Here is a 14,019-nt window from a genome sequence, read left to right on the forward strand (position 1 = left end):
GTGTAGGGAGAAGAGGGGAGGATAAAAGGCAGCAAAGAAATGCAAAAAAGGGGGGATGGTAGAGACTACTGCAGTTAGATGCTCATGGGTCTTGCCTGCATGCATCATTTTATGTTATAAACTGCCATCCCTCGGTCATCAGTTTTCTTCTACCACAGTGACTGGGTCCACTGAAGTCTGAGAAAACCCTTTGGTGGTAAGTCACCATGCCACCTCCTCAGAGGTGCTAAGTGGCCTGTGGATAGGGCTTATGGCAGCTACACAAGATACTAGATGCCTTCTCCTTCAGAGGAGGGGTGAGCACCATGGGCCACCGTGGTTCGTACACACGCAGGGAGGAAGTGGCTGTCGGGTGGATAGGAGCTGACCAGGTGGAGGGAAGGAGGGAAGCTTTCTAGGCTGAGCAGGCAGTTGCATTTTGAGGAAGATCAGATCAGGAAGTTGATGATGTGAGGAACGTGGATTGGTTTGGCAAATTCATTCATTCTTACAGTAATAGCTACTAATATTGAATACATACTCATACCACACATTGTATATTATCTTTCATCCTTCAAAACTGCATGTTAAGTCAGATTATCTGCATTTTATAGATAAAGAGGCTAAGACTTAGAAGAGTCTGGCTAGTATGTGACAAAGCTAAGTTTCTTTTCTGTGTTTTTTTTTTCTTTCAAATTCAATATATTTAAACAAAACCAGAAAAGTTAACCCTTAGCTTTTAATTTAGGGCTTTCAGTCCACAAAGCCTGCACTAGTTTTCGACCCAACACCAGTCATGCATTGGTAATTCATCCACCAACCCACTCACTCCCCAAAACAACCAAGCAGCATGGATTTGTTGTTTGTTGCTAGTCAGGGATCAGGTGAAGTCGGACTATGAATGTTAAATCATGGAGTATAAATTCTATTCTCTTGTAAAGTGAAAATCACTTCTACATTGAGTGTTGCATTAACCTGTAGCCCTTTTTTTAAACTTCTCCTACTTCCCATTTTACCTGAAAAATAAAATTCTTGCCACCAATTCAGTTCTTCCATTAGAGGCTGTGTTCTGTCTGAGTCTCTGGAAACCCCAAATGACAGACCTTTCTTTTGCGGTGAAATATATTTTTAATTTTCCAAGGCGAGGGGGTGAATTATTCACAGAGCCTTGCTCCTCTCCTGTTTCCACAGCACAACATTTTAAAATATGCAAAGCTTTGTTGTGAGTTTTGGTGTTGGACAGCAGGCCCTAGATGTTCCCTCCACGTGGAGGAGTGGGCAGGGGGAAGGGAAAGATTGACTGTCGATTGAACACAAGGCACCAGGAATCCTGTGAGGTCCTTCTCACACCATCATTTCATTCATTCATTCATGGCAAAATATCTCTTAAGGACCTCCTCATGCAGAGGGAGGGGAGGGAGTTGTAGTGAACGAAGGGGCAGGCTCTGGGGTCCCCTTGGCAAGTTACTCTTCCGGTAAGCCGGTAAGCCGTGTCTTCCCCTTGTATAAATAGAGATAATTGTAGTACTTCCTTCATTTAGATTGTGAGGATTACATAAAATGATGCATCCGAAGTGCTCAGTGCAGTGTTTTGCACCTAATAAAGTGTTGCTATTGTTGTTGGGATAGTGATTGTTGATATTTTACTTGTTATCATTTAGTGGGCTAAGGAACCGCTCACTAGATGAATGGGAGACATTGAACAAATCATTTTTCTGTCCGGATGTGAGTTTTCCTGTCTAACTATAGGAGTTGCAGAAAATTTTATTCACTGTAATTTTTCCCAAGAAGAATTCTGTTTCCGTTTAGGAGAAATGCTTTGATAAGCTGTTTGAGGTGTCAGGTGAGTTCCTAAGGGCATACTCAGACAACTACTGCAGTCCGTAAACTGTCACACGCAGGACAAGGAAATGCATCTCTATGGCTCTGAGGGAGAGGAAAGTGGAAGAAAGGGAGTGAGAAGGAAGACGCGGAGGTGGTGGGAGGGCTGACAACTAAGACATATCCATGGGATCCTCAATTTTTTGCTGAGATCTTAAACGCCTAAAATGCTTGGCATGAGTGATTTTCTTATGGAGGGTGGTGAAGGGAAGTTTTGGGGGTGGAGGGTGACTCACAGGAATACCAGTTTCCCTTCGTTCCTCAAAAGATCATATTTTGGCCCAAAGGAAGCCCCCTGGAGCCTGGGTGTGTCTGTGTGATGTGCATAAGCTTGCAACACGCATTGACAGGTGTGTGCACATGCCTACCTGCGCTTGGATATAAGTCAGCCCTTGTGTGGACCTCCCTGCACACTCAGTGCACACAGGCTCACTCATTGGACTTGTGCTTGTGGATGCAATGTCCACATATGGGTATATGTGAGCTTGCACATGCACATGTGTGTACATTGCATGAATTTTTTTTATGTGCCAGGGTTCATGTTTTTGTACTTGTGTGTATGTTTGTGTGTCTACTCATTTCTCACCCTGCATTGTGGGATATCTCCCCTTGGCTAAGAGGAAGGCTGAGAATAAAGTCACAGGGGTTCTGCAGGGAAGGATGAGGGGTACCCAGAGGCTACTAATAGAGTTCAGACCCCCACCCTCCATCTGGAACTTGTAGCCCCTATTGACTGAGAAGGCCAGGTGCTCAGCTCCCACCTCAGCCTCACCCCCACCCCCCCGCCACACCACCCAGAGTGGCTGAGTCCACTTTGTTCCCCTCGACAAGTCTGGCTGCAGAGAGAGAGGCAGGGCTCCCCGAGGACAGGTGCCTAGGAAAGGCCTCTGTGAGGTGAAGAGGCAATTTGCAGCAATGCCCTAATGGGAAAGCAACTCTAAACAGAACATTCTCTTAATAAACAAGAAATTAAGTCTTAATAATGTAGTGAGAAGCCCATTAACCCCTCCTGATCTAAAGTTTGCTGCTGCCAGTCCTCAGTCCAGAGGGACCCGGCTGATTTCACCTCCTCTCTCACAGGCCCTTAGAGCCTGAGCTGACCCTTGGAAGACTTATTTCCGCTGCCGCTTGCCTCTACCTTCTAACGTATTCGCTTAATTTAATCATTTACCTTTCCACCCATCTATCTGTTCATCTACTCAGTCAATCATCTATCCACCCATCCATCCATCTCCCCATCCATTTATCCTGCAGATGATAACGGAGCATCTGCTCGTCTTCTGACCAGGAGAAGCACTGAGTCTTTGCTCCCCAGGCCGCCACCCACCACCCTGCACTCTAAGTCTGGTTGCATCTAAAGTCATTTTTAAGCCAAACCTATTCAGGTTGCTATGCTGTTCAAAGGATGCGAGATCATGTCCTCTCTGATAACCAGTGAGGGCTTCATGGGAAACTGTAGACAGGAGTGTCTTACTCTGAACTTAACTCAAGTGGAGGCATGGGACCCAGAGAGGAAATTTGGTGTTGGTGAACCTTCTTACTGGGATATAACCTCTTCTCCATTGCACTCTGAGAAACACAGTGCCTGGTATATGTAGGTAGTTAAAGAAAAAAGATTAATTATTTACTACTGTCTGCTATATGCTGAGTACTGGGCTTTGTACAAGGGATAAAGAAGTGTCTAATATAGACAGTGTCTGACTTCACAGAGCTCACAGTTTAGATTTTTCTCTGTAACAAGCACATTTTTTTCTATCTCTTTCTCTCAACTATGTCTTTATCTATCTATCTATTTGTCTATCTACCATCTATCTATCTCTTTGACTTTCCACTATTCTATCCATCCATCCATCTGTCCATCTAGGAAGGGGTAGCAGAAAGAGAAGGAGAGAAAGGGAAGGAGGGAAGAGGTGAGGGGAGAGTGAGAAAAGGAAAAGGAAAAGGAGGAACTGTATGATGAGGAGGAAACAGAAGGAGGAGAAAGGAATGGGAAGGGGCCATCTATGGCAAATTCATCAATTTACAGAAGAGACTGAACCTCAAAGAGAGAAGGTGAGTCGTGAGATGCTGCTGGTGAGAAATACAAAGTGGATTAGTAGGAGTTGGACTTGATGACTAAGAACTTTTCTGTGACCTTCGTCTTAATGGGGCTTAGTGCTCAAAGCCACCTATGGTCTATTTCTCTTTCATTGTGCTCTTGATTTTCATTGGCAGAAGGAAATTTGGGCGAAATCAAATGGGAGGCTTGAGGGTCTTTTCAGCCTCCACGGTCTGGAGCTGTCCCGCCCACCCCAAGGCTAGTAGGGCTGCCTGAGCTTCTTTCCTTTCTGTGCAGGGGAGGAGGCCTTGACCATGTACATGGACAAAAGTCGCCTCGACAGGAAGTCAGGGAATGCCACTCAAAGTGTTGAAGCTCTGCACCAGCTTGCATCGTCCTACTTTGTGGACCGTGACGGCACCATGAGGAGGCTCCATGAGATCCAGATATCAACTGGAGCAATCAAGGTACAGCCTGAGGGTGGGCTGGGTGGCAGGTTCCGAAGACAACAGCACTGCAGCCCAGTGTTCTGAGAGTTGATGGGCAGATACAATCCCTGGCTTCACCCCCATGGACCTTCACAGTACCCCCTGACTGATGTGGTCAAGTGCATGGGCATTGTCATTGGGATGACCATTGGTACTGATTCACTAGGGCAGCCCCGGCGATAGCCATAGCATAATTAACAACAATCTTGTCATTCACTCTCAAAGTTCTCCTGTATGGATGATTTCCAGGCTCTGTCCTAAGAGAGGAAACTGAGGCAACAATGGGTGATGATTTTCTGAAGGTCACAGAGTTACTGAATTACAGTAATTTCTTTAACATTTGCTCAGGGGTTCACGGATAGAGAGTACCTTAACAGGGACTAGAACTCTAGTCTCTAGACCAGGGGTCAGTGACTATTTTCTGTAAAGGGCCAGATAATAAATGTTGAAAGCTTTGTGGGTCATATAGTCTCTGTTGCTACAACTCAATTCTGCTGCTATTACACAAAAATTAGCCATAGACAATATGTGAACAAATGGGTGTGGCTGCGTGCCAATAAAACTTTATTTATAAAGACAGGCAGTCTGTTAGGCTTAGCTACATGATGCATTAACTAATAGAACTTTTCAAGGTGATGGAAATGCCCTGTGTCTGGTCTGGCCAAGACAATAGCCACCCTTGAAATGTGGCTTCGGAGAAACTAAATGTATACATTTATTTCATTTTAGTTAATTTTAATAGCCACACTAAATAGAGCAGCTGTAGACTTTTAATTCAATGCCTTACTGCACGGGAACTTAAAAAAAAAAACAGATTCCATTTTCAGTGCAATAAATTCAGGGGTTTCCTTTATAAAGAGAATAAAGGAGGAGGACCTTTTTGATATAATTAATCTATTCTGAGAGTTTCAGTGCAGATTTTTTGCCTCTCAATTTTTAAAAACCAGATTATACCTGCCTTGTGCTTCTCAGTCTTCAGTCTAATTTTTCCCCCCGAATAAAATGCAGACCTAGTCTGTTATTAAAACTTCCTACAATGTCCCTAGGAAAAAAGTGCGTGTGTGTGTGTGTGTGTGTGTGTGTGTGTGTGGTGGGCGGGGCGGGGCGGACAGTGTACAGGAGACCTGGGCAGAAGAGTCAGAAATTGTGGCAGACAAGAAAAAAATGTGGCGGGAGAGAGTTACTAAAGAGGGGGAGGTAGGAAGGAGAGAAATAAATCAGTTCAACGAACAAAGAGCCAGTTATCCAAGAATCTCCTGCACTGGGGGGATTATGTGGTTGGGGAACTTGGCACAGAGAAGCGGATCTTGATGAAGCCGTCAGAGTCAGAGTGAAGCAAAGGCCTGGCTTCTATTATCATCAAATGGTTCTCTCCCCACTGGAAGGGGCCGGATTGAGAGATCGAAGCGCTGTCACCGGCTAATCCTCCTCTGTGCATCCAGGAAGTGCAGCCGGAGCGCCTTCTCAGAGAAATCTCAGCCCACGCACCCAGCCCTTCCCACAGGAGCCCTGTCTTCCCCATTCACCTGGGGCCTTGACTTTCCCTGGCATTTCTTGACACTCCCTGGAGACCCCGCCGGCTGTAAGGCACAGGGCTGACAAACACGGGTGGGGAAGTTTTCCCCAGGGTTTCCTTTCCCTGGGCATCTCTAGCAAAACGAATTGGTAGTTTTGATTCTCACTCGATAACAACTAGGTTCTAATAACTATATTATTATTCTGCTGAAAAAAAAGAAAAGAATGCATGATTTGACCAAAGCGAATGGTCCTGCATTTATTTATTGATTCCTAAGAGCTAGACACCTCAAAAATATGACCCCTTTACCTACTGAGGTGAGTGAGAGTATTAGTGACATTTTGTAGATGGGGACACTGAGGCTTAGGAAAGAAAGTTCCAGGTCCAAGGCCCCACAGCTGGCAGGGGCAGAGCTGGCTTTGGGAGGTCCCTGAGGCTGTTTCCCAAGTCATCACTTCCTACAGCAGCCAATGTTGGCTTTAGAGTTGGGTGCAGATCTCAAAGCAGTTCTACAAGTGCCCATGTTAAATGATGGGAAGTGAAGGCTAAAGGGCTGACGGAGCCTCTTTTCCTACTAAACTGTTTCTATTCCCTATTCCAAGGTTATCTTTCTGAATAGCTGCCCCCCCCCTCCCGGTCCACCACCTCAGTTATTCTAGGACAGTGTTTCGGAAATGCACCAGCAAAGCATCAGGCGTTTTGTGTTGTTGTGGTGGTGATGGCGCTCCTTGCTGAGTTTATTTTTAAATGGGGATAATTTTATTGTTCTCACCTGATAATGCATATGCGTGTATCCCAATTTCTAGAGACTTTTGGCAGTACGATGCCCATTTTTGAACATATGCCCTATTACCAGGCACGTACATCCATCACATCTAATCTCGCCACCTTCCAGGTTAGAGAAGTGAAGTCATAAGTGGACCAGCCGGATTGTAACACTGGTGCTCCTGATTCTAAAGGCCGTGCTTTTAAAATGTACCGCTTTCACTTACTAGTTCCTATATTACTTAAAGCAACTCTGTGGAGTACCATGGACAGAGCTTGTGCCTTCTGCCTCCAGCCCATCTGCCTGACTGGCCTGCCTTGTCCTCCACTTGGTGACAGCAGGCATGGCCCTTGGCACAGGCAAGCTGCTCAGGAAGCAGCTGTGGGCTTGGGGCTAGGGTCTTTCTCTGCCGGCTTTACTCTGCTGGGGTCTGACTTTGTATAAAGGGTATATGTCTCACATCTGTCCCCCTTGATGTCCACTCCAGGTCACAGAGACACGCACTGGGCCCCTGGGCTGTAACAGCTACGACAATCTGGACTCTGTGAGTTCTGTCCTTCTGCAAAGCACCGAGAGCAAACTTCACCTTCAAGGTAGGTGCTGGTGGCAATGGTGGGACCAGAGGATGGAGAGGCAGCCTGGTGGGGAGGCAGCCTGGGGAAGGCAGGCTGTGCTGGGAGAGTGAAGAAGATGAAAGACAGAAAAACAATAAAAACTGAGACATCCATGATGTAAAGTCCTTTAAAAAATTTAACATGGACAGGACATGAAACTCGTGGTTATTCATTAGTTTTCAGATACCAAGTATGGAAATGAGAGCTTTATCTGATTATTTTGATGAAAATGTCTAAACGGTGTTATTGATAGATGCTCTAGATCTAATATATATTAAACTTTCCTATCATATCGGCTGGATTTCATACGTTATGGTGTTTGATATTCAATGTACTTTGGCAGGTGTTATTTGAATTCTAAGAGCTATAGGAGAGTTTGAGGAGTTTTTGGTTCTATGTAATTTTTTCCTTGTTTGTTCATCATTGGTGGTCTTCAGTATATCCCTACACACATGTGTTTGTGCATGTGTATGTGCTTGTAACAGAGCTGACAAATGCGAACACTCAACACTGCATGGGGTATAGAGACAGCTCTTTGGCATTGTAGTGAGAATGGAAAAATCCTAAGGATTAATTTGTTGCTATATTTAAATATTTGTATTCATTTCATATATATTATATATCAGGTCCTGTTAGATGCTCCATATATACTCATGACTTTATAATAATATAACCTTTAAAATAGTAATTTTACTCTTATTAATTCATCATAAAGTGTAGAGGAGATTGTAGGGGAAACTGACAAGGCTTTAAGTACAGATGGTTCTGTTTTAAAAAGCATAATTTATAATAACAGAGAAACAACATAAAGATCTCAATTGTTCACATGAGGAGACTGAGTTACTGTAGCATTCATACAACATTTGGCAGGTGCTAACACATTGTTTATAAGGAATTTCCAAGTGTATGTGACAATGATTGGATATAATGTTAATTAAAAATGGATGATTTCCAATTGGATGTATGGCATGACAATGTAAAAGAAGAAGAAAAACACACAATATTATAATATATAAGGAAATGCTCTGAGATGTATTAAAAGAGGTTACCTCTGGATGATTACGTTATATATTATCTATTTTGGGCTTCCAACTCCTTTTCTAACTTTTCTAAGGTGATCATGTATTAACTTTATAGTCAGGAAAAGAAGTGACATGCTTTAACTTTGAGCAGACTCAAAATGTGACCTTCTAGTAAGGTGATTCTGAATGTCAGTGGGAGGAAAGTTGGGTTGAGATTGGCAGATTGAGCTAAGCAGGGCTTGATATGACTTTTATATTCCGGTTCCTTGGCAACTCTTTGATGCATGCTCTTGTTAGAGAAGATGGTTGGAAAATGGTTCAGGGAGGGCTTGGAAGTGTCACTGAGGTGCAATGAATGAAAATCCTCAGGGAAATTCAGGCCAAGAAAGTGGTTTAGTGTTAGAACAAAACATATCCTCAAATACATGAAGAATAACCCTACCTCCTTTAGTAAAGAGTAGACAGCTGGGTTTGGTAATGCCTAATAAGAAGGTCTGAACTCACGTAGGTGTGCCAGCGATGTCAGTTCCTGTGATAGCTACAGCGACCTTGAAGTGCCAGCAGGGTTTGAACCCAGGACATTGGGGTTCAGTCTGCATTGATCTCCCTGCTGTGCACATTAGCGGTGGAGAGACCTCTGAGTTAGCATTGGGATAAATTTAGGAGGTGTTCACAGGATGTTACTAGGAAGTTATTAGATCATATGGACATTTAAAGGCTGATTTACCATAAATCTAATGAAGCTTGAAGTCCAGGGTTCCCTCACCTTCTAAATCCTCATCTTTTCTCATTCTAAATATTCACTTTCATATCTAATTTTGAATTACTTTTATCTATAAGTCTCAGTCCCCAAAAACCCAGGTCTGCCATTGGTTACATTATTAGAAGTATATTATCCACACAAAAAGGAGGTGACAGCTTTGTCCTATTCTCGACTGATCATTGAGGCATTGGATTCAAGTCTGCACGTCACACTTTAAGGGGGCTACTAAGAAACCACAGTGTGCCTGAAGGAGGGTGTCTTAGATAAATAGCCAAAGAAGGTTGACTTTGAACAAAACGTCTTGTCTGCAGATACCTAAAGGATTGTCTTGCAGAAAAGGTAGTCAAATTCATTAACATGGATAAAATGGGCTAAGCCCAATCTACTGACTGGAAACTCCAAGGACCCCAGCTTTTAACTGAGATAAAATAGATCTCAGTTTAAACTCAGTTTAAACTAGATCTTCTAATGCACATTCATGCCGAACCTAGAGTGGCCTGCTTAAGTGTGTGATGGCTTCAAGTTATAAGTAAATGACATTTGGTAGGAACGTTACAGAGATTATTTAATCATCATTCCATTGGGTTGATGATTGAAGTGAGTGGTCTTTAAGGCCTTCTCAATACTGACTCTAGGGTTCTATGAAGACTTTTCTTGAAACTGGCTATGTGCCAAATTTAATGTTAGACCATGAGCATCTGAGAACAAATCAGTTCATTTCAATTCACTGTATACAGGGTGGAGGGAAAGTAAGTTTAAAGTTGTGAGCATGTGAAACAGTTTATTCTTGCACTATTTATTAATTTTTGTATTATTTTCCATACCAATAACTATACAACTACTTTTGCCCTACCCTGTATGTGTGTGTGTGTGTGTGTGTGTGTATTTTTTTTTAAAAGAACCATATTGGCATTGAGCTAGGCACAAGGATACAGTAACGAGACACCGTTTCTACCCCAAGGAAATATATGCTCCACCAGAAAAGATGGACTTAAACAGTAATAGGCATCATGCATTTTAATGGGGGAAGATATGAGTGTTTTATGGTAGCAGTTTGTATGGGGACTTAACTTACTAGGAGGTCAGGGAAGTTTTCTTGCTAAAAGAGATGCGTAGGATGAGACCTGGAGGAGGAGAGGAGGACAGGGTCGTGGATGTGGAGCATACGAAGGGGTCTTTATGGAGGGCATTCGAGGAACTGAAAAAGTCCTAGAGATGAAAGCTGAGACACCAGTGATGAGAAAGACAAAGGAATCCTTCAAATCCTGGAAGGCCTCAGCAGCACATGAATGAGTTGAACACTATTGAGAGCACTGGGCACCATGGAAGGGTTTTTACAGGGGAAGCAGCATAAGAGATTCATGTTTTGGAAATCCACTCTGGCTTTTGAGTGATCTGTTAATTAGAGAAGGGCGGGTTACAGGTTGGTGACTGGTTAGAGCAGGGGTGGGCAAACTTTTTGACTCGAGGGCCACAATGGGTTCTTAAACTGGACCAGAGGGCCGGAACAAAAGCATGGATGGAGTGTTTGTGTGAACTAATATAAATTCAAAGTAAACATCATTACATAAAGGGTACGGTCTTTTTTTTTTTTTAGTTTTATTCATTTCAAATGGGCCGGATCCGGCCCGCGGGCCGTAGTTTGCCCACGGCTGGTTTAGAGGCTTGTGCAGTACTTGCAATGAGAGGTCACACATTTAGATATGAAGGGAGCAGTTGGGGTGGAGGAAAAGAGACCAATTTTAGAGTTACTTAGAAGGCATCATGACCAGGATTCAGCAAAAATACCGTGAGGAATTTAGATAATTGAGGGAATGGAGTGTGGGGATGAGAGAGAAAGGATGGACAGGAAAATACATATGATTCAAGGTGATATATAATAGAGATAATAAAAGTAATGCATACTATTATGGAGACCCAGAAAGGGGAGTAATTCATTCTGTCTGTCTAAATAGAGGAATCATAGGGGGGAAAGTGGTATCTGAGGGAGAATAATCTTCTGGCGCTGGAAGGTGAAAGGAAAAAACTTCTTAAATATCAGACAGAAGACTACCATCCCAGGACTCGTAAGTAGTCTGATACTTACTCGGCAGAGTATTAAAAGCACTAGGTGGAAGAGGAAGGTTGATAGATCGGACTACATTGAAATTAAGAATTTCTGTTCATCCGAAGAATGAAAATGCAAGCTACTGAGTGGAAGGAAATGTCTGTGATATATGTGTCTGACAGAGAACTCTTGTGCAAAACATATAAATAACTCCTAAAACCAATAAGAAAAAGACAGACAATCCAGCAAGACAAGAAAATGAGTAAAAGATATGAACAGGCACTTCACAAACAAGAATATCAAAGTGGCAAGTAAACATTCGAGAAGGTAATTAACTTTCCTAGTCCTCAGAAAATGTGCATTAACACCACAATTAAATGTCATAACCCAGCAGTCAGTCGGGCTCAAATGAAGAAATATGACAATACCAAGGAGCGACAGTGCGGAGCCTGGGAACTTACATGCATTGCCGGGGGGCAGGGGGGTGATGGTGATAAGTGAGTACGACTTTGGAGAACTCTTTTGCAGTATTTACTAAAAACTCAGCATGTCCTCACCATCTGACCCAGCAGGTACAACTCCTAGGAATATGCCCGGTAGAAAGGTTACCTATGTTCACCAAAAGACATGAATGTTCATTGACACTTTATTCAGAATTTCCAAATGGAAGTGCTCCCAGATGCACATCATTCTTTTCAAAATCATCTTGCAATAGGAGGTAGAAAGAAAGGAACAGAGACTGTAGAATTTTCAGAAATAACACTGGTTTGAGCTGCTGCTCCTTCTCAGGCATGTGCTTATATCCACTAGCTAATTTGTCCCTCCCACCAATCAAGAGAGAGGGATTATTCTCCCCATTATACAGATGATGAAACTGAGGCTCAGAAAGGTAAAATCTCTTCCCTAAGGTTCCCTGGCTCTTGGTTTTAGTCACCTGGGCTCCTCAGGCTACTTTACTTCTCCGGGGGAGCTGGGAGTCAGCACAACCCATTCTAGGTGTGGGTAGAATGGTAATCTGTCCCTGCCCGACTGGTAGTAGAGGGAAAGGGCAGGGCATGATCAGGTCTCCTGTTCATAAGCTCCCTCCTCTCCCACTTCTGTCACCTCGTGTGGCCCTGTGACCTCGGGAGGACCGCTGAGTGCCCATGGCCCGTGCATCCTTGAGATGAGACAGCCTTTAGATTCTAACCCCATTAGAATCAGCCTCATTAGAATCGGTCACTGCTTATGACTGAGGTCCTTCTCGCCCCATTAGCAGGGTCTGGGAGGCACCGATGGGAGTCCTGTTTCCGCCTTTGCATGGCTCTGTCTATGAGGCCTGTTGAATAAAAGAGCAACGCCTCATGCCAAATGGGGTTGCCAACCTTCACCCGGCTGCTGACATCCAAGAATTGGTTTCCCTTTATGAGCCACGGAGCTCCCTCTCCTCTTCGTTGCCAGAGGAGAAGTGGAGCTCCTCTGAGAAGTGAGCTGAAATGCCAGTTAAAGACTCAAGCAGAAAACGAAAGGACAGGGGAGAATCAGCAGAGCACATCTGCTAGTGATAAGACCTTGGACTAGTGAATCAAGTCTCCGAGCTTCTTAGGGACTTCTAATCTGCCACATGGGGATAAAAACACCTCTGCCAGGAATTTAGATAATTGAGGGAATTTAGCCGAAACCGGTTTGGCTCAGTGGATAGAGCGTCGGCCTGCGGACTGAAAGGTCCCAGGTTCAATTCCGGTCAAGGGCATGTACCTGGGTTGCGGGCACATCCCCAGTAGGAGATGTGCAGGAGGCAGCTGATTGATGTTTCTCTCTCATCGATGTTTCTAGCTCTCTATCTCTCTCCCTTCCTCTCTGTAAAAAGTCAATAAAATATATTAAAAAAAAATTGAGGGAATTTAGATAAGTGAGTACACCCCCCCTGCCCCCTGGCAATGCATGCATACTATTATGCATACTAGTATTGCACTTAATAGGAAAATATGTAGAAAGCACGTTGCCTGAAAACCAAGGGTCCTGAAATAAAATAATAATGATGGCTACAATTTACTGGATAATTCTCACATGCCAGGTACAGAGCTCATATTTTAACGTCCATGTCTCATGTACACCTCAACACAGATCCATTTTTCAGATTTGAAAATTGAGGCTCCCAGGACTTAAAACCATGTTGTAGGTGGCAGAGCAAGAATTTGAAGCCAGGTCCATTCAATGCCAGTGCTCTTATACTGTACACCGTATTGTTTTTCAACCTGGAGCATATAAATCATAACCATGCTTTTTATTAGAGCACATGGTTATAAGTTCTGCTAGATACTTTAGAAAGGCTGTGATTTTTTTGAAATTACTTGGCAACTTGTGTATGTGGGTAGGTATATCCTTTCCATAGCTCTTCTCTGAATTATCCAGGCCAGAAAAGATCACATGCCTTTAGGATAGTGACTGAGGCCTTGCAGCATTCTGCTGACTGGACTTTAGAAACTGCTGCCTCTTACCTGAGGAAATCCGGAATCATCTGGTGACTCAAGACTTAGTCGTACACAAAGAGGTGGAAATTCAGATGGAAGGCTGATGATGACCCAAGGGGTATCAGAGCACTTACCTCTTTTAAAATACATACATATTTTGATTGATTTAAGAGAGGAAGGGAGAGGGAGAGAGACAGACAGAAACATAAATGATAAGAAAGAATCATTGATTGGCTGCCTCCTGCATGCCCCCTACTGGGTGATCAAGCCGAAAACAGGGCATGTGCCCTGATGGGGAATTAAACTGTGACCTCCTGGTTTGTAGGTTGCCACTCAACCACTGAGCCACGCCAGCCAGGCAGAGCACTTACCTCCTGGCTCACAGTCATATGGGGCTATTACCTGTCAGTGAACTCTTGGCCGAGTGTGCACGTGGGATCCTGTGGGATGGA

General features: G+C 43.7%; 1 protein-coding gene across 1 annotated transcript in view; it reads left to right on the forward strand.

Moving 5' to 3' along the window:
• Window positions 1-14,019, forward strand: part of BRINP1 (BMP/retinoic acid inducible neural specific 1) — a 150,232-nt gene that overhangs the window by 96,050 nt on the left and 40,163 nt on the right. Inside the window, exons 4-5 of the mRNA XM_059657831.1 lie at window positions 4,196-4,365; window positions 7,156-7,261. Coding sequence (XP_059513814.1) covers window positions 4,196-4,365; window positions 7,156-7,261 — 276 coding nt within the window. The remainder of the gene's footprint in view (window positions 1-4,195; window positions 4,366-7,155; window positions 7,262-14,019) is intronic.

Source organism: Myotis daubentonii, chromosome 11, assembly GCF_963259705.1.
Source record: "Myotis daubentonii chromosome 11, mMyoDau2.1, whole genome shotgun sequence".
Classification (NCBI taxonomy): Eukaryota; Metazoa; Chordata; class Mammalia; order Chiroptera; family Vespertilionidae; genus Myotis; species Myotis daubentonii.